The sequence below is a fragment of the Pseudopipra pipra genome, chromosome 1, assembly GCF_036250125.1.
Source record: "Pseudopipra pipra isolate bDixPip1 chromosome 1, bDixPip1.hap1, whole genome shotgun sequence".
Classification (NCBI taxonomy): domain Eukaryota; kingdom Metazoa; phylum Chordata; class Aves; order Passeriformes; family Pipridae; genus Pseudopipra; species Pseudopipra pipra.
The window spans coordinates 114,117,847-114,143,643 of NC_087549.1; the positions used below are offsets into that span (position 1 = coordinate 114,117,847).

Sequence of the window (25,797 nt, forward strand, 5' to 3'; positions counted from 1 at the left end):
CCTCCCACCTTAAATTAGAAAATTTTTGATCTTTCACAGCTACCAATTTTCTTTACAACAAGGCAAGTGCCACAGTGTCAAGACCAGGTTAATTAAAGTGAATTTGAAAAGTGAAATAAGCTTCTATTGACTTCAGAGGGAGCAAAAGTTGCTCTGTAATTTGCAGAATCAACTTTTTCCAAGACCAGTTTGCACTAAATAGTTCTCTGCTGGCATTATTCACAGGCAGCATATCCCCACGTATAAAATTGCCAAATTTTACATAATTTGGCACTGTGTGCCAAAGTGACTGTGGATATCTTAGTGAGAATGCACATTAGCTGTGTGATGAATTTTGCAAGTTTGTCTTTACTAATCTAAGGCATAACATAGGTGTCATCCCTAGTCTGATTACTATTCACACAGAAAAAAACAGAACTGGAACTGCATTTCAGCTTAAGGTAGACGGTCGCAGGTGAAACTCAAGCCGGATATGCAACAGGGCATCTCTGCCTCTCATATAATCTATTACAGGAGTCTTACTGGGCTAACTCAAGGGGACTTGAACTCAGACTAACTTGCAATGACAGCCTGTCTTGTAGAAGTCTACTTTGACCCAACAGCTACATTTCTGCACCCAGGCATTGAATAATTACTTGCTTACTGATTCTGAGTCTTAGTACTCACCATCTGCTTCAGTGTGGCAGCAGTAAGGAAAGAGGTATTTTTTGTACCACTGTATGAATTTCAGGAAACTTACTTTTAGCTCAAAAACTATTTTGAAAAGCCAGTGTGACTATAAGGAAGAGAAAATGCTGACACAAACTTCTTTCTAAAGCTAAAACGAACATGCAACTATCTGAAGTGGAGCAGACAATCAACAACAGTTTCAGTCTGACTCATTTTTTAATATAATTTGAAAAGTAGGTTGGATGACTTTAGGAGATACTGGGCTTCATACAGCACAGGCCTTCTCTTGTAGCCACCTGCGTGTTAAAACTATGTTCACACTGCTTTCTGTGGCCAAATGTTGCTAGTCAACCAGTAACAGGCAACCGGGGATTTGTAATTTCCCCCTCTCTCCTCAATTAGCTGAGAAATCAATTTTTTCCTTCTAGAACTCCACTCTTTACTACCATTAGAATATTTTATTACAGGAAATAAATATACCTGATTTTTCCAGAATGAAATAAAAAGGCCTCTTGCTAACATTTTCAATGGATTTCTGAGCCATTGTGAGGGACTGAAAGAAAAGTTTTCCCCCTCCATCCAATCACACATCTTTCTTATCACTAGCATGCTCTGGTACTGATATAAAGTCTCTGCCATTGGAATCAATGGCAAAACTCCCAATTATTTTAATGGTATAGAAGAAGGTCCTATGCAGAAGGGATGGTTAGGGTGAGCTCATTGGGTGTGGCAGTGCACTTCCCCCCGCCCCCCACCCCTGTTTTTGGCTTAAGCAATAGCTAACAGCAGTGGCTGTGATGGCTGCACCTGGCTTAAGTTGGACTCTCGGAAGACAGATAATAACACAATAGCTAAGGGCCATAAAACTTACTCAACAGCAGAGGGCTAGTTGAGCATGCGCCAACCAAAATACAGCTGGTATGCAAGTATTATTGCAAGTATTATTGTAAGTCAATCATCTTATTCCATAAATAGGGAACAGCCCAGGGTCCGCTGAGCTCTCCTGTGTGGCAGTGGGCTGCATGCCAGGATCTCCCCTTGAATAGGGAAGCCCCTCAAGGTTACTCTCCGAGGTTGAGGGAATCCTTATTGCATTAAATACTCAGTAAGTGAATTGGGAATAAGCACACTGAAATTTTGAAATCTTAGCTAAGTGAGATAAAGTATTGGTTGTGCACATATAATCCTTTAGACATAAACCATTGACAAAGCCTGGAACTAGGTCTGGATTCAGCCACACATAGAAACCTCTCAGAAGGGGGTTTAAAATACAAGGAGGTCCTTTATGAACCTCATGACTCAACTGGAGGGTCTCTCTGACAGTTTTGTCTCACCTTGCCCTCTGTGCAGTAAATAATCAAGTATACCTTGCCATCGAAGTTTGTTAAAGCACTGTCACATTTACTATCAAACCTTGCTAAAACTCTGGTTTATGTCAATAAACATTGCTACCTCTTACAAGGGAGGTGTGTCACTCCATTCACGACACTGGGAGCGCTTAGATGGGTGGAGAATGCTGGTACTATATTATGGTCTCACAGAATTTTAAGCCCCAGGTAAACATTTCTTGTTCTTAATTATATGTGTTGCAACAACTCTCAGAAGCCACGCAGAGGAACAAAGCCTCACTGAAGTAGGTGTGGTAGGATCTCAAAAGGTCTTGAATCTAGTGCCCTATGAAATATGTGTTAACATCATCATCATTATGGCAAATGGTTCATCTCTTCCGGATGGTACCTCTTATTCAGCACAAGCTGAAGAGAAACTAATAGCTGTATCAAATTTATCTAGGCTACAGTAATGATTGAAACAACCTGATAGTGAAGGACTATCCTTCTGCCCAGAAAGAAACAAATCTATGGTCCTAAAAGCCTGGATGAACAATACAGACCAAAATTGAGGGAGAGATGAAGTGACTCACCCAAATTTACACAGAAAACCTGTGGCAGGATGCCAAGTATCTCACTACTGGCACAGGGGAAAGACATCTGCTGCTCAAACTGCAAAGACTTTTGCTGCATCTACACTGCTTTCAGCTCTGAGTTCGCATGGTTCTGTACTTCACTGGGTAGCTGTGTTGTGATGGATGCCTCTGCCATAACCATGACTCAGTTCTCTCTAGTGCCTGCAGGACTGGAGCCAAAAGCCACATGAAGGTGGGTCCTTAGGTGAATTGGTTCAAGCACATTGTATTTGTTGAGAGGCAGGGCTTGTCACTATGCTGTTTTGGCTATGCCAGGTTCTGCCAAGACTCACCCACTGGAACAAATGGATGAAAACATGTTTGGACCTCTTCCAAGGAGGAAAAAAAAAAAGCCCCCTGGAAATCAGCAATCTACTGTGAGGTCACAAACCTCACAAACCTTAAGTTTCTAAGTTAGTGTGGTAGGCCTTAATTTAATCACTAGCAACAGTAGCAAAATCTGGGCACTTAAGGCCAAGTAATTTCTGATCAGGTTAAATTACTGGCAAAAGTTAATGGGGTTCTGGGACTTCCAGAACTGACTACACTCATATTTTCTCCCCAGAATTCTTGTAACAGAGGCTGACAGTTCAGTGCCTCTCTATTCATGCCTCTGGGCAGTTCAAGGTAATGGATAAACTGCCCAAGTGGACAAACTTTATTCCATGCTTCAACAATTTGATTTAAAGTGAGACTGCAGTTTACCTTTCCTAATATTAACATAATGCTCTAACAGGTGTTGGTGTGCTTTTCATTACTACAGCTTGGCATACCCACTGTGATAACCCATCTAGGTCTAAACTAAAGTTGAGTTTGACTTTTTCTATCTGATGCTGAAACCAAACACTGCAAAGGGCCTGAGAAGAAATTTGGAGTCAGATGTGAACCTCAGTATCACTCCTCTGATCACAGTCTGGTACTAGACTGAGGATTTAGAAATCCTGAAAACTTGGTCTCCTTCCAAGTCACATGAACTCACCCCTATCTCTAATCAACAAAATCCTGCCTGGAGAATGACAAGTTGGTAGGGTTCCTCCCTAGGAAAGTGTATTTACTCATTCCTCCAGGGGCCCACAAGCAAGGAGTGGCTCACTACCAGCAGGGCTGCTCTTCTTCTTGTAGTCACTTAAATGTTCATTTCTCAAAATATTTGACTATCCTGCTGCTCACTTCATACCCCATGAGCAAACTCCTCAAGATTTTCTCCTGTTAAGACAACCAAAGCCAAACACCACAGACAGTAGCAACCTCTGATTTTGCATTAAAAATATAGTGGATATAACAGAAAAGTCAACAGAGAAATCACAGATTTGCACATGTGAAGGAGGCCATCCTACAACGTGTGCTTGTCTCCAAAAATTTGAATTTGCCATCTACTCTCTAATGTTAGTTTTCTTATTTTGACATCTACAGGAAGCTTAATTCTAGCTTTCCTTGCTTCTTTGTCCATGGAGAGGGCACCAAATAAAGACTGCAGTTTCTTGGCTATGAGGCTTTCAGCCAACCAGTTCTGCATAGATCAGTCACCATGGTTAAAATGCATGGAACATGCAAGCCAACATGTGGGCTTGATATTATGGAAGAGACACTAGAACGGACACATGAGAAATATCTACTCCATGGACTGTGGTGGAGCCAGGCTTGCAGGACAACAATTCTGCTCTATGGTTCACATCTTTATTTATGATTTCTCAGGACATTATAACAGTACACCTCACCCAAAGTCTATTGACTGTCTTGAAGTTGTTTGCTTTGCCTCTGTTGTTTTTTAGATATGTAACTTTCATTGAGGCTTAAGGCAATAGTTTACTTTCCTATTATATTTTAGTATCATTACAGAATTCTCACAAGCTAACAACATTTAAATAAAGCCCAAACCCAGATACTGTCTTTTTGGGAATATCTATACTGGAAAACTTTTTCTGTCTTAGGATGCATTTCAGAAACAGCAGCCAGTGTCTCTTACTCCTATCTTGTAAAATGCTGTCACCCCACTTCTATTCTCTCATCCAGTGCCTCTGGCACATGTATACTTATAAAATATTATTGCTGAGCAGACAGATCCCATCTCTTAAAAAAAATTAAAAGAAAATTGCTGAGAGAGATATTGGGATGGGAACTCAGCTAACTCAGCAGCCGTGAAATAATTCCACCTGATGGGAGAGACTTGAATTTAAGACTTCACTACATCATGGAAATCTGCAAGGAGGACAATGTCTTTGTCAGAGAGTCTTGAAGAAGATTGCCCTTGTTCTCCCAAAGACCACAGCTTCACGACATCATAATCTCAGTGATTGAAAAGCAAGTAGCAGCTATGAAGAAAATCCAAACTGTATTACCTTCTCATTGAACAGAAAGACATCAGGTTTTGCCAGGAACAGTACTAAGCACAGCATGATTTACATTTTGACTACCATCCCCAGTACACGATCTATAACCTCAACAAACTTTGACAGTGATGGAGACACACCAAAGTGGAGAGGTGATGGTTCAAAAGCACATTCTTTGCCTTAAAAATATTGATGAATTAATTTCAGGAGTGAAGGAGTCAAGGAAAATGTATGATCCAAGCTTTGCTTTTAAGACCTGGATATATCCTGATGGCTATTCTTAATTATACTGATTATGTTCAGTGCTGTAATACACGGAAAAAAAGACGGAACCATGATCAATCCTGAATATAAAAAAAAATTATGTTACAAAATCACAAGACTAGCCAGAAAGATTATGGAAATAAAGGAAGGGGAAAAAAACAACAAAAAAGCCCCGAGCAATCAAAAACAACTGCTGGGTTCTCCTTTTCTTGCTGTTGCTGGCTGTACTCTAAGAGTGTTTTTTGAGACATGTTTTAAAACTTTGGCCATAAACAGAAGGGTTGGAATTACTGTCTAACTAAAAAAATGAAAAGATAAAAAGAAAAATAAATCACTGGAATCCACGAGGTTGATCTTCAAGAAATATGTCAGCTATTGTATTACTCATCATACAATCACAGGAGCTGGCAACACTGCAGGTCACCTAGTAACTCCCATCATAACACCTTTGGGGTAACCCTATGAAATATGTGTTTTCAATTTTTCAGTTACAGCTGCAAGTTCTAAGCTTAATGCCATCTGAGTTGAAATGTAGTGTCACTGGTACATATTCCCATACTTGCTATGTGAGTATGAGCTCACAGTTCATACTGCCTTTGACACTGCTTTGGGCTGCAGTACCTTGTCTCAACTATGAGTTACCCCAGCAGGATTACCATGGATACAGGACTTTCATGATTTTGTGACTGTTTCTATTAAGATTAACAGCAATGATTATCAACAGTGCTGAAACAGCCTCTGTAAAGCCAAAGAGCTATCTTTTAAGTACAACTAAAATACATCACAGGAAAACAGGTTCCATGAATGTTTAACCCACCAGACATTTAATTATCTCTGTGGCAGTACTCCAGAAAACCACATTCCTACAGATTGTTTTACAGAATCTTTCAGCCTCGATTTTAGTTACAGATCAGTGATGACCAGGGAGCACAACAGTTGCCTTAGCCAGTACTTACAGATGTGCCTTTAAGTGTACCAGTTGAACTTTTGTTTGCAAAGCGGGACCTTTGTGTTGCTTTTGTTGCATGATCAGACCACATCGGGGCTGATAAAAGCCAAAATAATTTCCTTTTTGTAAACACATTTCTTTGCAAAGTACTTGGAGGAGACGCATGTCATTGCTTCTCCCGGTCACATAATGGCTTTTGCCCATCATATGAAAAAAATGCAAGTAACACCTATCAAATGACAAGAGTACAACTGTGAATGCAACGAGATGCACGTACAGCCCCGAAACCCATCCTATCACAAAGCAGCCCCAATGAGTTGAGCAAAAAGAATGATTCGGCAGGGCCCACAGGCTTTTTTCATGTTTGTGTGAGCTATGACATACTTTTCAGCCATGACTGAGAAGTCTGCTAGGAAAGAAGAGGGTAGACTAGGTAACCCCTTTCTGACCAGCTAGACTCAGCCAGCAGCAGTTTGGCCACCCCCAGCTGAAGGAAGGCCAAAGCAAAAAAACTGGTTCACAGCAGGAAGACACTGATGGACTGCACCGAATTTGGGAAACCACCACTTCCCACCTACCAGCAGATAAGGCACAGGGGAAGCTATGTGCAGAGGGAGAAGACAAAAGGAAAAGGAGCAGGAGTTGGAAAACTTCATTTAACCTGCAGTGGAAGTGCCTGACTTTTAACAGCAAGTGGAACTGGCAAAACTTTGCTTTAGGGATTGCTGCAGGCACTGACACAGAAACAGAATCAAATTTGGCAGGAGCTGGGGGGAGGGACACGTTCAGAGAAAACAGAGAGGGAACAGCATACTAAGCTGGAGATCTTGAAGATAAAAATAATTTTTGTATTTAAATAATTGAAATAACACTATTTTTATCTGCTGTTTCCAAAATGAGCTATCATTAGCAGTTTTAATCATGGGCTGGGCTCTTCTCTCTGGTACAGGGCACAGCAGTGATCTGCCTCAAACACGCCTAAGAACAGAGCTCGCTGCCATGACTCCTGACTGACAGCAGTCCAGGTCAGAGGAGACTCCAGTTCAGTACTTACAATAGAAGCATGACCACATTCTGAAAACAGGGAATAAAAATAACATTATTGTGATACCTCAAATAATGAGATGGATTTTTACCTGTGGATTTTTAACTTGCAGTTCTCTTCCACATTTTCTGGCCACTGTTTAGCACTCCATGGTAGGCAGAACAAAAGAATACTGTCTCTGGGCAAAGAGGCTGAAAAAAATCTAAATGATGGCTTCCCATAGGGCTCTTAAATGGACATTTAATCTTCCCTGACTTTAACCCGCAGCCTCCCTAATACAGCTGGTAAACAGCACACAGCACTGCAGAATTGTAAGTGATATAACATGAAGATCAATTTATTCAACTATGACCACAGGGTCTAGCTTTTTTTTCCTGCATAATGCATTAAATTGGGAATTTACTGGAAGTTGTGTTTACTGTTTAACCCCTCCTGTGTCTTCAGATATACAGTGAATATTGACTACATCAATGCTCCTCTGATTCTCAAGATAAGAAAAACTAGCTTTCCTACTTTGTTGGAATAAGCATGATTCATGGTTCAGAACTGACATTTGCATAACTAATTCTGACCTGTACAATAAAAAGCATATCTTGCATCTTCATCTCCTTTTGTATTCTCATATGCTCAATGAAAGCTGCCATTACTTCACTTGAAACAGAGCTGAAAGAGCATAAACACTTCAGCTTTATACAAACATTATTTTTCCAACTTATAGGGTCTGAAAAGAGACAGCAGTGATTCAAGCATTATACAATTATTTCTGTGGCACTTTTTCATGACAAATGAGTCTCTGTGAAAACCCCCCCAACATTTAAAACATACATAAGTAGGAACAATTCTGACTCAGAAAAACATAAATGTGTCTCCACTCTCTGCTACAGAACCTCAACAATACAAACCCATGCAATTGCATCTTCTAAGCAGTTTGAATGGAGTTTCTGAGCCCATTGTGCCTCTTCCTTCAGCCAGTTAAGAAAGTCTGTTTATAGTAACATGCTTCTCTCCACTCCTGCTCCCTTGACAGTCACATCACCAACAACCTATTTCAAAATATGATAGGGCTCTTCATTCTTTGTAATAGCGATGGGGAAGGTGAATCATTTGTCCTGATGGAGGCATATATTCCCTTCAACAGCTTAATTTATATTTCTTCTCTTTATCTCTCTTACTACAAGAGTAATAAGGAACACCTACCTTAAAGAGTCATTTGACCCTATTTTCAAGGGTCTATTTATTAAACTCCCAGTTTCCAACAGGGAAATTCAGGAGTCCACCCAGTACAGGTGGGACAGAGCTTTAGAACATTTTCTAATAACATTATGGTTAAGCTATTTCTATTAGCTGTTAACTATTCCATAGAGATACATCCTGGCACTTCAGTTTATCTGCAAGACTACTGAATGTGCTCAATGTCAAACTCAAAAATTCAAGAGGTCATAAAAAAATTAATCATATTCTTAACGTATCAGTGGTGCTTATCCAAAGGCATTCCTTTCTTACTTACTAGCAGTCCTAAATGTCTGTCTTGTGATATCTGCTTAATGCAAATGCAATCTTGTCTGCCTTTTTAGGTGCACTCTTAGTGGAGAGGCTACAGGTGGGAGGAAAGCAGAGAAGTTTTGAAGTCTCAGGGCATCTTCTGCTAAACGTCTGGGCAGCAGAACAGATTAGGATCTATGGTAGAGGCAAAAAGGCTGATTTCAAAAGTGTTAGGAGCTTCCTGCTACACTGTATTGCCAAACCCTCCCGTCCTTCCCATGGGGAATTGCAGTTGTGGTACTTGTGATGGACAGAGTAGGTGGGCACATGGGTACAGTTCCCATTTTTCCCTTACACAGACGGCTGTTGTGCTGGCTCATCATCTGCAACACCACAGCATGCTGTGCAGACGGAGCCTGGCCCTCAGCTCCCACAGACCACTGCACAACCAAAGACACACAGAAATCAAAAATAGTAACATGCTTGGCCAAACACTCACAAATGACACTCTTACAGGGCTTTACTCATATTTAGTATACGGTCTCATCCTGCTTAACTTTCCAAATAGCTTCAAGTAACTAAGTGCTGGCCTTAAACACATGAGTTTAATGCATTAAATGAAAGGGGTAGAGGTTTTAAAGTTTTGCATGTGGATCCTTCAAATCCTTTTAAAGCTGATTTACCTTGATACAGGTTGCATTAGGAACAAGTCTAGTCAGTCTCAAAGTTGAGAATTACAGCACACAAATTTGTAGTGGTTTACTCAATTACTTTTAAATCAACTATAAGCTGAAGAGGTCTGAATTCTGTATGTGAAAAAAAAGCTTTCATATTACTTGACTATCTACCTGCAGCGTTTTCAACAATAATAAGGAAGGCTGGAGAGACAGAAAAAAATCATTGCTTCCAAATGCAAAATGGAAATTATTTGAAGACTGTTCTCTACACTGGCACATGCAGCAACTCAGGTGGCAAAAAGCCAAATCTTTCTCCTGAAAATACAGTTAACTCCTACTAAAGTTAACCCTTGCTACAGTTAAACTCTTGCCAAATATATGTCCTTCATTGTATTCAAAAGAGCAGACTATGGTAACTAAAACATAGAGAAAACGGTGTAAATAATATCTAAAAGCAGCTGCTGTGAATTACAGAGAGTTATTACAGACCAGTAGATGTTTATTAATACTGTTTGTTCACTGAGGAGACTGGCAAACACCAGCAAACCCTCTCTGGTCTCAGAGAAACCTCCAGGAAAGGTTATGAAATATGTTAGTCTAGGGGCAGACTTTTGCTTGCTTTTTAAAGTAGTGAAAATGAAGCATAGACATTAAGACTGTGACAAATCACACAAAACAGGAAATTTAAAGTTATGCCTGACTCCCCCAGGTTCCCTTTGATACAGCTTGGTTACTTGGTGAATCAGAAAAAGTATCACTCTTGTATTTGCCATTTTATGCTTTTAATTTTAATTTTTATTTGCTTTACAAATATCCCCTTAAAACTACCAACAAACACTTTCCTCGCAGGTTTGGAAGTCAGAAGATCATACCCATCCTCCCTTTTGAAAGGCTCCTGCCACATGTAGCTTTCCAGAGCCCTCAGTAGATCCCTCCTTTGTGGATGCCACGGCAGAGCCCCCCTCACACTCACATACCTTTTCTGACATCTTTTTAAAGTTGTTCCTTGTTGATGCAAGGAAACCTATATTTTGAGAACAACAATTGTCTGCCTCATGGAGAAGTCTTCAGACCATTTTAAGAAAAATCACTAATTTGTTTCTTAAGCAGCGTGAACACAAAAGATCTTCCCTTTTCTCCTTCTGTCTGGTGAGGCCGTAGAGCAATATTTGCACAAACAGTTCCAGTTTGCAAAAAACAGCAGTCATGTTCCCCTGCTCATTATTTGTTCACATCCCTCATTGAACTTTCTCTTCCCTCACAGAGGAATCAGACTGCACCTTACCACATCTCCCTCCCCCTCCAAAGGCCAACTTGACCCAGAAGAGTTCTCCAGTCTAGACGTCTATCTGACAACACAAACACAATGAAGAATGTGGTATGAGGAGTGGCAACCCACAGCTAGGGTAATGAAAAACTGCATATTTCAGCAGCAGTAGCACTGCTGAAGGCACAGAAAAGTCTCTGTGGATCCATGGCTGCAGTTACTTCTGGGGCAAGATCGCGCTGCCCAGCGCACCAGGGACATGGGGGAACCTGTTGTTTGCTGCTATCTCCAATCCTACAGTCTAGTTTCAAATGTTACTTGCTCTGAGACAGGAGATGTCACAGCCCTTCCAGGAGAGGAAACGGGGGCTCAGTAGTTAGTCTGTTCTGCCAGGCATCATCACTGCAAGGGCAGATGGGACTTGCTTAGGACTCATCCGCATGGGTTATACTTTGGGCAGCACTCCAAGGATCGATGTTTCTCCCCAGAAATATTTGCAGAAGCCCCTCAGGCCTCATAGCTGTTTAAATCCACTTTGAAACTAGATTGTAGGTTATTTTGACTTCAAAGTATAGAAAAAGGACTTCTGGTGTTTCAAGTCATAGACACCTGAGACACCTGAGAGGACAGGTACTGCTCTCTGTGGCTGTTTCTTCAGCTGTACAGAGACTGAGGAGATGCCTCCTCTTCACAGGATGCTGGAAGAGTCAGAAAGAGTCTTGTTTTTAGAATAGAATTTTTTCAAGAGGAAAATTTTAGAATATAATTTTTTTTTAGAATAGAATTTTTTCAAGAGGAAAGACATAGAATAGACAGGGAGTACTGTGAAGCACCTCTGTCTGATGAGAAACATCTGATTTTCCTGCAGTTCTGTACTGTGAACACAAAAAATAAAATTCAACCAGTCACCTCAATTCTGCATTGAGGAAAAAATCTGACTAACATTTACCTGACACTACCACTACTCTCAGGAAATGCTCTGCAAAACCACACAAAAATTTCGTCTTTTGCTCTGAAACTTTTGCTGAACTGCAACTTGTATCTCTGTTTTCAAAGAGTCTGATTCTGCAATTTTTTTTCTGAAAACTGGAAACAAAATCCTGTGGACCAAAGAACAAAACTTTAGTCAAACAGAGCCAAACCTAAATAATAGACTTGGAATTAAAAAAAAACAAACACACAAGGCAAAAATAAATCAAAAGCAGTCTTAAAATATAACACAGTTATTGGAATGGGCTGCATCTGTTCAAATATCGGTTTAAATGTCACATTTACAAGTAGGAAATACTTCATAATTATGAAGCATAAGGGGCACAAACGGTATAAGTAAGACATAATAAGATTTTAGGTACAATGGCATGGTTTGGAGAACATAAATTCCAGGACTGCTGTTCAGTGTTTTAATTTTACCTAGACAGAGGAATTCGAACTGAGGTTCCCCACTCTTTTTCCATGCACAACTCCATATTGAACCTCTGTATTGGCCCTTCACAAGTATACCTTTTGTGTCAACTGCTGGAGCATGTTCAAGTCATGAGTTAGGGGGTGCTTTGTGCCTCAAACCAGAACCCACATTCTTTCAGCATGATTTCAGCAACCTACACAGCCAGGACTGGAAGTGACTGAGCAAACCGGCTTCAGCCTCAGCTCTTAAGGCCACCATAAGCAAGGATGAGGTCTGCATGGCAAGAGTCTCTATCCCGTACAACAAAAAACTGTATGTGTGTACACCAGTGCTACTGAACCAAACCAGAATTTCTGTGGCATTTTATAACACACCAGTAAGTACGGGGAGAAGCTGTGTGCACACAAAGACTCACAGCTGCCCAATCAAAATAAGCATTTAAATGGATTAACCAGACAACTGTGCTTTCAAACTTGCAATCGTTACACAGTTACATGATTCAGAGGGATTTATAAATATTTGTTTTTCCAGATAAAAGGAGGATACTGGCAGGATTTTTTAAAGTGCATTCACTGCCACTATCTGTCCCTCCCAGCTATAAACAAACAAATAAGGAAACAAAACAAAAACAAGGATGTTATGCATGCAAAATGTTTAGTCACAATTTAAGATTTGGGGATTTTGGTTTAAGCTTAATACAAAAAGACAACTTACTAATGTAAGGAGCGTAAAAGGCCTAAATTTGTTTAGCTTTTTGAAGATGTCAAAACTTGAGGAATATTTGAGAGATCTGGATTTAAGTTAAGGTATATCCCCTGACCAGAGGATATTCCGACTATGGTACTAGTTTACAAAATAATCTAGAGATTCTGGTAAAACAGAATTCCATGCAATTTCTTTCTCTAGACCTGAATATAATCCACCCTTCCTAGTCTATTTGAAATACTGTTTCAAGGTAAAAAGTCTCATTTAACAAGTCCACATCCTTAACATATACAGAGGCTCCTCTGTCAGTCACTGATGGGCAAACATGTTTATGTGGAAGCTCTGTTCAGAGCTCCTTTTTACTGTGAGAAGCCATTTTCCTCCAAGAAAATAATGTTTATGAACCATTCTGTCCCCACACAGCAAGTTTTGAATGACAGATTCAGGAAAACAGTATTAAAAAGAAATTACTCTTTCATAATCCATCAGCTCAGCTAAAATAGTAAACCAGAGGAAAGTTAGACTCGAATGTAATCCCTTAGGAGTAGAATCACTTTGAATAGATTGAAGGAAAAATACACATCCTTCTCAAATTCAGTAACTTGGATGGTTATATTTGTCTCTGTCAAGTTGCATGCAAAGAAGTAGAATAAGGAAATTTAATACCCTGGGGATATGTTATCTTGATAGATGTATCTAACTTCCACAACTATTAATGGGACTTGTATACTGAGTATTGAGAAAAGGGTGTATGCATAAAAACACACACTTCTAATGATATTCAACCTCAGGAAAGCTTTCTTTTGCTGACTTCTGTTGCAGAAATCCTACTGCTGTGGCTTGCTGCTAGTGAGTTATCAGATTTCTTGGTAAAGAAGTATCTCTCCCAACAAAGCAACATCTCCTTTATCTGCCAGATTTGCTAACATATCCCCACGGGTATTAGCTGTTCCTTTTAAAGCATTTGCAAATTACTCCCTCCAGTTACCTTTGAGACTGTGAATCACTAGCTGGCAATACCATCCTGCTAAAATAAGGGAACAAATAATCGGCTCCTTCATTTCTACTTGAGGCTGAAATTTTACTGGACTTAAGGTGAAATAAAAGCCATGGGTGAAACTTGCCCATTCTGAAATAAGTAGCTGTTTTACCCCTAAATCCGTCTCTTGATAGTTCACTGAAAGGTCCTTATCTTTGCCATTATTTCTAAATCACATGCAACAATCAATTCAGTATACTATAAAACTGAGTATTTTAAAGACAATTGCTTCTATCTGTGTGCATGGTCCAGCAGGTAAGCCCCCACATTAAAAAATTAACCTGGACACTAAAAAACTTGCATGGAGGAATATAACAGTTCTCACTCCATACAAAAATGCATTACTCACTGCTTGCAGCAGCCAGCCCCCAGCAGGGCTGGCATTACAATCTAAGGTGAGGACATTCCCACATCAGGTGCTGCTCAGCAGGAAGGGACTTGCCAGTCTAAAATGTTTAGTCTACCTGCCTGAAGATGCGTGAGAGACTGCAGGCTCTTATACTTTGTTTATGATGAGGCAAAATAAAATTGTAAATATGAAATGTACACATGGAGTTGGTTTTCTAGGGTTTTCCCCTCGTAACGTAAACGTGGGTAGAGACCTTTCCCAAATCTTCGTTCGCGAAGCCCAGCCATGATGCTTTAGATACAGTCGTTATTACTGTAAATCCCCTATTTCAGTTCTCAAGCTGTATCTTTAGTCATTCTTAAGACCATAATCTTTCACCAGGACTTCAAGACAGCATATATACTTAAAAGTTTGTTTAGAAAAACTAATTTAAGTGTCCACAAAACAATTCCTTCTACTGAAAAGAAAGCTGGGAAGAGATAAGACCGAAACAGAAAAGCAAGGATATCAAGCAGCAGCTCAGAACCTACCACTGCCTCTTGATTTTCATCCAAATATCTCAAACTTCATCCAGTTACTTCAACCATTTTTTTTTTCTAACAACTGAGAACTATGAAAAGCAAAATATGATGACACTTCATAAACTTTTAAATGGTGAAGTTCATTTCTGGCACAACATAATGTTCCTCGTTCTGCTACTGCAGGATAGAAGATGTTTACTGTCACATACACTAGTTAAATTTAATAGGATAAGACCTTCAGCAGATGCTAATCTGTGATTTCTGAGTGTTGCTATGTCAAATTATACTCGCTGATGTTTAACAGTTTAGAGTCATTGAATGTTTCTGGATTTTGGTCATAGCACATCATCATCCTTCATCTGGAGGGCACTTATTCAACTCTAGAAATCAGTGATAGTCTGCAGGATGTCTAAAGCCTTCTACAATATGCCTTGATCATTTTAATCAAATGCAAAGTGGATTAGTAATCATGTCATGAAAATACTACTTCAACAACTGTCATTGCGGAGGCTGTGCATAACATGGTCATAGCAGCTGAACCACTCAGCATCCCTTTAAACACCAAGAGCCAGTTGCATGTTTTGTTATGGTTTCTGGTGTAACTGTTCAGTGACATGGGCAGCTCATTCTCTAAAGCTGTCACTTCGGCATTTTTCACAAATACTGCACTCATATAGAACACAGCATGTTTCTAAAAGTGTTCTCATAAAAGAAAATAGAAGCTTTCCAATCACAGTAGTAGCTTAGGATATACCAGAGGAAAGTGTTCCGTAGGAATAGAGACATTTTTTTGATTCCTTGGATGTAAAATTTTATAACTCATGCATATTTGAAATATCTCTGTACAGCATTAGTTAGCAGAGCAGCTTAACTGTTTGTTATTTCTGGAGATGCTAGTCTTAATTCTGAGAGGGATGTGAGTGATACCATCCTGGTGGTGGTAACCTGCTGTATCACATACTCATAGGTTACAGGACCTCTGTGACTCTATGGATGATATTCCCAGTCTGGCCTTCTGCAAGTGAAGCTATTCCACTCAGTTAGTTTTGCAAAGCCCTAACTTACCTGGGTATATGTTTAACAAGCAAAACCCTGTCTTGATTTAGAGATTCACATTGGAAAGTCCATCACATCCCTTGGCAGGGCTCTAATAACAAAAGTATCCTTTGTTAAAAATGCACACTTTGTTTCTGGAGTGGTTTCATTCACTACAGCTTTCATTTGTTGGAAAGGATCTTGTTCACCTTCCGTAATATCCTCCCCCAGAGAGTCTAACGTATCAAGTTAGCACAGCTTAACATGTTGTTTTTCATCAACTAACAGCAGTAAACTTCCACGTGAGCTCCCCTACCCACAGCTTAGCATACTGGCAGAGCAGATTTAGCTAGTTTGCACTACCTTACCCTTTCCTTGAGGCAAAGGCTCCCAGTTACTGGTGTTTGTTATTTGTGGTATCTTATTAAGGCATGGCAAAGTGCCTGCATATCTGACCAAAACTGTACCCAGCCACAGAATAGCAGCTGTAGTGACTATTCCTAATTCTTTCGTTCTTCATATGCTGAAAACCACAACAGTCCATCATTTTGAAAAGGCAGGCAATCCTTAACATTAAACTGTTATCTGAAAATGCTAAAAAGACAGCATGGTTCCCTAAACAAACAAGACCTCCTCCTTCCCTACCATCTGCAGAGCTAAGGACAATAGATCCCTGGTAAAAGCAAACTACATCTCAGTTTCAAAAGCACAAAATGGAAACTTAAATCAAAACCCACCTTTTGAAGAGAGAAGTAGTGATTCTATGGGTAGTCTAACTACTTATGTTAAGCAACAGCTTGGAAAAGCAGGTGTCAGTGTTTTCTATTTCTAGGAATGTGGTAATGATAGTGGTAAATGTGCCTTGTCATTAACTTTCAAGGGTAAGATATTTCAAATAATTAGTGGTTTGCTTCTAGCATTTGTTACCCACCTTCACCCATGAGAAGGCCAGCATATTTCTGACTTCAAACCACCAGTAGGTATGGGCCTGATAATCATACTACAAGTCACCAGAACAAAAAATCCTAGTTAGGGAATGTACAAATTCGTTGAACCATGAATAATACATATGTGGACAACCAAGGAAAGAGTTAGGCCTTAAATGGTCAAACAGTGGCAACTTATGAAAGCTTCCTTGCACCTCACCAAGTTCATAGCACACAGCCTCTTAACCTGAGAAAAATAGGGGAGAAAAAAAGTGCTAATGTCTTATTTAACTTGACAGGGTGTTTGAGACTGATGAGAATTTCTGGATGCATTGAGGGCTTTAATCCAGAATTTGTTTTGAGAAACAACAGTGGTTATGACTCTCTTTGAACCTCAATTTCCAAATCACAATAGACAAGTATTGAAACAATCTCTGTTCATTAGCCACAAGTTTTATAACTGTCTATAGAAACTGTAATTAACACATCATTGCATTATTTTTTGCCACCTTAAGCAGCACTAGTTGAAATTGTGAAAATACTGATATAAATAACTGTACTGAAGTTTAATGGTGGCATCCAAAATACAATGGATGAAACTGTTTGGGTCTCCAGAGAGTAAGAGGCTTCTCATTTCCTAGCTCACTGCTTTAACCATAGGCCAAGATGCAAAAGCTGTAGTTATAAGTGACCAACAAATCTTGTTTCCTCCTCCCATTCATAAGAAGGAGCCTCTAATCACCTCCAGTCTGTATAGGAGGAGCTTTCATGTCTAATACAGATACTTTGAAAAATTGCATATTTTTAAACAATTCAATGGAATATGCCCAAGTTCTCATTCTGAATCCCAATTCAGGAATATTGGTGATTTAATTTGAATCACATTTTTATTTTCCTTTATACACATTAAAGGCAGAGAACATATACATACAAGAAGCTCTAGGCTGCTTCTTGCACTAATATTCATGATATCAGTGTGGCTTCAGGGAAGAGTGGGAACAGCAAAGCCCTCAGCCAGGCAGAAACCTCAAGGTAAAGGTATCAAATGTGGGAAGTAAGGAGTGTGTGAACAAGAAGTTGATGGAGAAAGAAAAACAAAATTAAAGAAACACGTTTTGGTTGTATTTTCTTTTCCAGAGTAGTTTATCAATCTCTTCCTGCTGAATGTTTTCCTATATCTATCATCCAGAGCAAAGATAGAGCAGATATGGCTTTAGTTACAATCAGACAATGTAGTATTCCTGTTTACGTGCAAACTCGAACTATGATAGCTTTGAAAGCCTGATGGTCTGGCACAGTACATACCAGATGAAAATACTACAAATGCAATAAAAGGATCAGCTTCCCAGATTTTTGACTTAAGGCATTCCTTTGTGGTAAAGCTGGGTGAGGAAATGGAAGAATAGACTGAGGGGAAGAAGGAAAATTCAATAGCCCAGAAACATGTATCACTGACCTAGTTACTTTGTGAAAGCTTAAATAAAGAGGCTTACGAAGTCATGACTATTACATGGTCCCCTCTGATCTTTTCATGGGGATGAGAAACGGTTGTTTTCAGTTTAGAAAGGAAAAAAAGATTCTGTATGTAAAGTCTCTCTTTGTTGTGCTATGAACTCCCTGGAGAGAATATCAGCCACCCTGCAGGGGCTGGAATAATGAATGAATCCATCAGGGAACAGGCTTTCTTCTCCTGTGACATGCTTTGGGGGACCACCCACACACATGTCAGCCTTTTCTCTGCAAAGTGCTGCCTCTGAAGTCCTGTCTTAGCCAGCAAGGATCCTTCATTCCAGAGCCCTTCACTGAAGGGGTTTAGCTACTCTCAGGCTGAGGAGTGACATGACCATGGGTCTCCCACTTTCAGGGCAAAAGTTCTAACCACTGTAGGAAAAGAAGGCAAGGCAACCATGAAAATCGGTAATGGGAGCTGTGGGGAGGTAGAAGGGACACAGCAGGGCAGCTGGCCAATTGCCACAGCACAGTCACTGCAGAATCATAGATTTCCTTGTATGCCAGAGACAAATGAGAAGGGTAATTGCTGCATGCTTTCAGGCAGAGCCAGTCAAAGGAAGTAAAAGATCAACCACCACCTGCAAATGACAGCTCTTCTCTTGAAATCTTTATTGGTTCCTGACTGTAGATTGACAAATCTCTGCTGTTCAAAATCTCATTAAATTCTTCCCATTAGTGAAACACTCAAAGATTTACTTCTTCATTCCTGCACTCTCTCTATAAGTTACTCAAGAAGAATGGGACACCCTGAAATCACTACCCAGTCATGTTACAGGAAAGCTTAAGATAGCTATGGAGCTGAGAGTGGAGCATCCGAAGTGGAGCCTGAGTTTGCACAGTGGACTAACCGCATAGTGAGGAATATTTTAAGAGACTATACAGTTGGAGAAAAAAACTGGGAAGGCAAAAAGATGTAATTCCATCTATCCTATTTCCCCAAGCATGCACTTTAATGGACAGAAGTTATTCACACACACTACCATCTGCAGCACTTGAAGGTACGCTAAGTCCTGATGTAACTATGACTTCAGATTTGCTCCAGCCACAGAGTTCCCAAATGCTATGGAAGTTGGTCAGGACAGCCAAGTAACACTAAAACCAGGGGAGCAGCCGCAATGGTAAGAAATTTCGTCTCCCTTTTAGCACTAAGACCTCTCTGAAACTGTTGTTGAAGCTGTGCTATCCAAACTGCTGCTGTACTGCAACCTCATATAACGAGTTGTCAGTAGTATCTAAGTTAGTAATTAGACTCAGGGATCAGACCAGATCAGTATCTCGAGACACACATGAATGCCAGACAGGTGCTTCTGCTTCCTTCCCTGAAAATAACCAGAAGTGATAAACCATTAGTAATCATCTGTGGTCTGCTTCAAAGTTCAGCCTCTTGTACAGCAACATTGAAGATGTGCTTATATTAGTTACTGAGATGAAATCTACAAAATTGCCACATTATCATCCAAAAGCCCCAGGCACCATCTAAACCATGCCAATAGGTGACGTATACCCATGATAAATTTAATTCCATTCTGGGCGGCAGAATCCACAGTAGGATTAAAAACAGAGGGAGCTGGCTGACCTGTATCTCACATCTAAAATATTTAGACCCAAGAAAACTACAGGTCAACACTCGGTAAATCTAACCAAACCCCCTTTTCTTTCTAAGTCAATACAATGAATACCAGCTCACTTACGCCCCTTCCAGGTGAAATGTTAAACAAAATTAAAAGCCATGTCCATGTTCTGAGGAGGTGTTTGCCCCTTGGTCCTCATTTCCCATTCTCCGCTTTTCTTCTTTATTAACTACACCAGCACTAGAAGCTTATCAGTGATGAGAGAGCTTCAGTCGAGGCACTTGACAGCTTAGGAAATGTATAGAAGTGTTTTTAAAGGAAAGGCCTGGTCTCAGTGAGAACCTTACATACTTTTTTTTTTTTGGGACTACCTATCCCAAATCAATTCATCTGCATCCTCCAAAATTCTCTTCCTGTGACTCTTTCTGGGCAAAAATACTTAACGATACCTTCCAAGAAGTTTAGAATCATCCTTTTTCCCTTGATTGTCTGAAATCTCCTATTCCCAATGTTCTGAGGACTTCAAAAAACTGCAGGCAAATTACTCTTTTGCTCCAAGAAAGAGAACCAGATCACTCTGGCTCTTGCAAGACTGATACCACAAAAGCCCTCTCGAGGGAATTACAGCCTCATAACATACAGTTGCCTATTATTTATTCTGTGGCCAGATTCTCAGATGTTATAAATCAGGGCAGGTTCCTTGCCTTCAACAGGGTAAGCTGATTTATGCCAGCTGACAGTCTGGCCCTGCATGAGTTCCACTTGCACAATGCTATGTTTTAAAGAGACCTGTTAAAGTGCCCCAGGCACGTAAGAACCACGCTTGGGTCTTTACTTGGAAAATGTTGCTCTGAGGAGTAAATCTGTGAGACCTTCCCGCTGCCCTCTGAGTGTACTGTTCAAATTCACTTTTCTAACAGAAGGAAGTCTCAAAGCCCTGACAGAGCCACCACAGCCTTGGGAACAAAATACAGGTTTTCTAATATCTCCTGCATAGACCATTTTTTTTAACTGAGCTTAAATCCTGCATTAAATGAAGCTCACAGGCAATGTTTTGGAGGAACTGATCAGCTGCACAGAGGGCAGAGATGATCTTTCAAAACTTGTATTAATGGTCCCTATAAACAAGCTATAAAAAATGTGGTGTGACTTTCAAATCACTGGCTGAACTTATGGCTTTGTCTACTTGATAAATCTTTCCTTTTTACCTTAAAACCTCAGAGAAGAACAACAGCTTGTTTGAGGGTGTGGGTTGTGGGGTACAAACGGAGGATAGTAGGAAACAGAAGACAGCTTTCTAATGTTTCAGATTGCCAGATTCAAAGGCACAATGTTAATCCCAGGTGTCATTGTAGTGATGTACCTGCTGGGTTGTAAGCTGAAGGATGCTTTAGAGGAAGCAGACTCTTCCATCTGTTCCTGAAATCTACTAATTTCAATCAAATTTTTGAAAAAATACCACTTTAGGTGAGCGGAGAACTGGAATCCTGGAATCGGACTGCGAGGACTGTTAGTAATCAAAACTGTGGTTACTTTGCATGACAGAAATTTCTGAATACAGCTTGTTATTATGATATGAAACGAAGACTAGAAGACACCAATCATTCAGAGCGCTGCCATTCCCACCCAACAAGGAGAAAATGAACACATGGCTACAGGTCAGCTTTAAAAATGCTGTCAGGAAAACGTTTTTCCTACCCTACAAAGTGCTTCAACATTTCATACATTTTCATATGCACAACCAGAGTGAAACCAAAATCATTTGAAGTGGTGGGTGTGGGGATGTCTGTGCATGCATGCACAGCAGGAGAGTGAAAGCCCTCCAACATCCTGGGGAGAGTGGGTAGGGGGAGCTCCAGTTTCAACTGTGAACTCTGTGAGTCAGACCACGCACTTGAGCCTGCACGCACTTTTCTTCCATTGACCAGTGATTACTCTAATTATTGATTAATGATTATTGCTTTTTTTCTGTCTCTCTTTCTATATCAGAAATTCCGCTGTGGACTATGGAAGAAAAAAAAAAAGAAAAAGAAAAAAAAAGAAAAGGTTTCCTGATGAAAGTTTAATGGAAACTGGTACATTTCCACAAATTGTTTCAGTTTTGACAAATCAGCATTTTCCCATGAAAAACAGTGTCAAAAACTCTCAACCAACTCTAATTCTAACCAGATTAACTCAGGGATGAATGCCAGCAGGAAGTTCTTTCTAAATACCAGTTGTTTGAGCAAAGGAAAACTCCTCCTTCCCCAGACAATCTTCCCAGAGGTGAAAAGGCTTAAAAACCCATATGAAAAAAGATAGGTAGTTCCAGCTGTAACAATTACAATGGCATTCACAGCAAGAGAAAGAGCAAGGAAATGGCATATTAAAAAAAATACACACAAACATGGATGAACCAACAACTAGCATTTCCCTGACATTGCCAATGTTACTGTTTCTTAAAATCTAAAACAGTTGCTAAACTTTGCAGCAATGCAAACTAATGGACATTAATCTGTATGAACTGCAGGGCAGACCTCTTAATACGTGCTTCAATCTAAATTCTGCTTAAATCCCTAGAAGCTGATGGAGACACACAAATGATGGCATGTGATATAAATGGTTGTACTCAACCAATGCCAGTGCTGCTGCTGTGTCATTATGTCATATGAAGACATAATATGAAAAACAACTGTTGAAGACTCAGATGGGTCACTGAGAATCCAATTCTGCAAATATTTAGTATTGAGTCATTGCTTACAGTGGCATACAGATCAGTAGCTTTTGCCTTAACTACAGTGCTCTGTCACAGTGTGTGTGCCCACTCCTTGCTGTAAAATCCCCTGTAGTAAGAAGTTTCTCCACTGTTTGTTAATATGATACTTATCACTTCTACCTGCCAGTGAAGTTAAACTTCAAAAGGACTTTGTTTGTCAAAACCAAAGCATACTCTTTATGATTCATTTTAGTCTCTTTTAACCTTCCAGAATTAGATTTCATAAAAAAGCACAAGTATTTTGTCATCACCTTTTATTTTATTCTTGATTTAAGAGTTTAAAAACCAGTCCTCATTATCCTGTAGGAAAAAAAAAAAGAAACAGAAACCCTTCTAACACCAAGAAGATTTAAGGCTAAAGACCCAGTAAGTAAACCAAAATCTCAGCACTAAGTCTCTTTGACTAGGACTCAGCCCACTTTTTTTTTTTTTTTTTTTTATCAGGGCTGGCTCTCCACTACTTCATGGTGGAAATCCCTTGTACTCTCCAACATCTGCACAGACTGGTTGATCTCTTAGTCAATTTTACTGAGTTTGCAATGCTCTGACAACACAAACTATCTAATCTCCGTGGGATGTGCCTACCTGGATATTTCCCCCAAGTCAAAGGGCTCCTATGTGGCAAAGGAGGTGATGCACTACTGGTCTCCCATCTGCCTCACAACATCCTTTCATTCCTCAGCTCACCAGGTGCCAGAAGGGCTGTGGGAACCATGGGCAGATCAGGAATGTAACAGCTCACCTGCCTCCTGCTGATCCCAGGAACACAAAGGTGGCTGGTAGCCTTGCCTTTCACTGTACCACCAGCTCTCGACTGTGGCCATGCCAGTGGAGATTGCACGGATCACTTTCAGATCAAAATCTGTCATTGCACTTGTGATAATATTTCATACCTAGCTGATACAAGTGCACCCTGCTACGCAAAATCCAAGAGTAACAGGTTAGGCCCCACTAGTTGGTTTTGCTCATTCTGGCTATACCGAAAGTAAGACACAGCTCTTCTAAGAAGTGACAGAGAATGCTAGAAAAGTACATACAGCCCATACATACGTTATTGACAAAAAAGTTCCTATGCTACAAACGCAAGAAATATCACCATAAAAATATCTTGCAGAGGAAATATAAGCATCGGAAACTCCAAAAACTGGTGCTACAGGAATACTATGCTTTTTTCCTTCCCCTTAAAAGAGCAACTCCTGCCTAAAAGCCTTTGAAAAAAACAAGCCCACAAAGAAACCCCACAAACTAAACCATCAGGAATTTTTCTTCTGGTAAGAACCTGACACCATATTTGCTCCTAAATTCTGAGTTAACCTTGTCACAGTGGCAACTTTTATCAGGGACCATTATAGGACTCTGTATCTTTGAAACTAACAATTCATCCCAGAAAGGAGCATTTAACTTTGAAGCAATGTTGTTTGGCTAAATGTAGGTTATCTAATAGTAAGTGTTCACAAAATGTAAGTGAAAAAATATTACAAATATGAAAAAATCTGAATTATCCCATTACCCTTTTTTCTGAAATTACTTCTGAAACTGTTTCAAGAAACCTGTTATAACTCTATGTAACTCTACTAATGCTAATGGAAATATATTCATTTGCAGCAGTTTAAGATCCAGCTCATCATTTTTTAATAGAAACCATTCCTATATGGGATTCACCACCTGAATATTATAGAAGCATGTTAATGCCAAGGACCTAAAAATAGCAATTAAATAAAAGTGTTTTTCAAAGTCTTAGGTATAAAAGCCTTAAAATGCAAGGATATCCCATAAATAGAAGAAAATGAAATAATATCTCTGATCTATTCCTACTTACCTCCTCAAATACCTGAAAAATTGCCCGTTTTAATGGGGGGCAGGAATGCATTTTGGACTCAATCATGTCATAAACATGTTCCATCATGTTATGAGATGTTTTTTCTCCTACTTCCCTCTTGCAAATAACTGAAACTTCAGATTTGATTTTCACACTATAAAATTAACTAATTATGATATAGCTTTAAAAAAATTAAAGAGACACCAAGGCAAGTAGAGTTTGGCTGAATGGAAAAATTAAGTTCCTGATGTTCAGAGATGAAAAATTATTACATAGATGATTCCAAGAAACAAATTTCTGCTTATGATAATCTAAATATAAATTACAGATTGATATTGACTTGAACACAGCAGCATCAATTTTTTATGTGGGCAACTGCTGTTTTGCACTGCCATTTATTGATTAAATGCTCAATATACCATTCGCAGTCATTCAAAAAAATCACACCTTGTCCCTTTACTCTATGGAAAAAAACTTTAATTTTTTGTTTGTAGTACAGGACATGAGAGCATCTTTTTCAAAGCAGATTATTCCTATTAAGCCTGTTCATGAACTTGTGGGTTTGTCCAGAGTCTTTATGGGAATGTGACATTCCTGTTTAATATTTTTCTGTGAAGAACATTAAAATGAAATTTTGGCTGGGGCTTTATTAACCTATCTAACAAAAGTCAGCTGGTCAGTAGGCTTACCTGGGAATTGAGCTCTTCTGAGACTGATGTCTCTCCTTTTTCAACCTCACTGAACTGCTGAGCTACTATGAAGTAAGTAGCTCTTTTTGTTTGTTTGTTTGTTTTGTTTTCCCCAAAACATTTGGCAGCTATAGTTTTCATTTCAATGTCAAATGACTACCAACCAAACCTCATGCTTTCTGTCGCACAGAACTGTTGTTTTCTGACCAACTCTGCCCATCATAATCACAATAGAATCCCATGGTGATTATTAGAACAACTTTTGGAGCTATAGGATAGATTATCTGACAACAGGTCTACTCAGTTTTGGTTATTGTACGGTACAAATGAAGATCAGTATGAAAAATTCTGAATTGTAGCCAGTCTACATACTTTTTCCTCACAGGACCTACGACAAGAAAGAAGAACAACCTTTTAAGCTATGCCCACTTTTAAAAATCTACCTGTAGTTTGAGACTGTCTATAACTGGTTGATTGGGGGGAAAAAAAAGTACAATAATAAATAACACAAGATTAACAAAAGTGGAGTACATTCATTTAAAGTTTCTTTGCAATGGGAATCTGTAAAAATTTGGGTCTGGGGTAAAATAAAAGTAATCACTAGTTGAAGCTGCACACCTCAAATTAAAAAAAAAAATATAATTTTGGGCCCTGGGACACCATAGTGTCTTATTCTTACACTGTTTTTTTCTTCTGCCCTAAGCTTTGATTCAAAGGAATTGACTGACAAACAGATTGTCCTCCAAAGTATCTTTATTAACACATTGGTGGAGAGGACACAGGGTTAACTCCACAAATGTACCTCTGCTTTTTTACATTTTTGGT

At 39.5% G+C, this 25,797-nt stretch overlaps 1 protein-coding gene across 2 annotated transcripts in view; it reads right to left on the reverse strand.

The window, feature by feature from the left end:
• The window catches only part of TGFBR2 (transforming growth factor beta receptor 2), a 59,622-nt gene that overhangs the window by 31,763 nt on the left and 2,062 nt on the right, over positions 1-25,797 (reverse strand). The window contains exon 1 of one of the 2 annotated variants that reach the window (XM_064672443.1): positions 2,591-2,705. The exons of the other annotated variant lie outside the window; for it this stretch is intronic. Coding sequence (XP_064528513.1) covers positions 2,591-2,690 — 100 coding nt within the window. The 5' untranslated portion in view covers positions 2,691-2,705. Of the gene's footprint in view, positions 1-2,590; positions 2,706-25,797 lie in introns of those variants that run through there. 2 annotated transcript variants of the gene reach the window in all.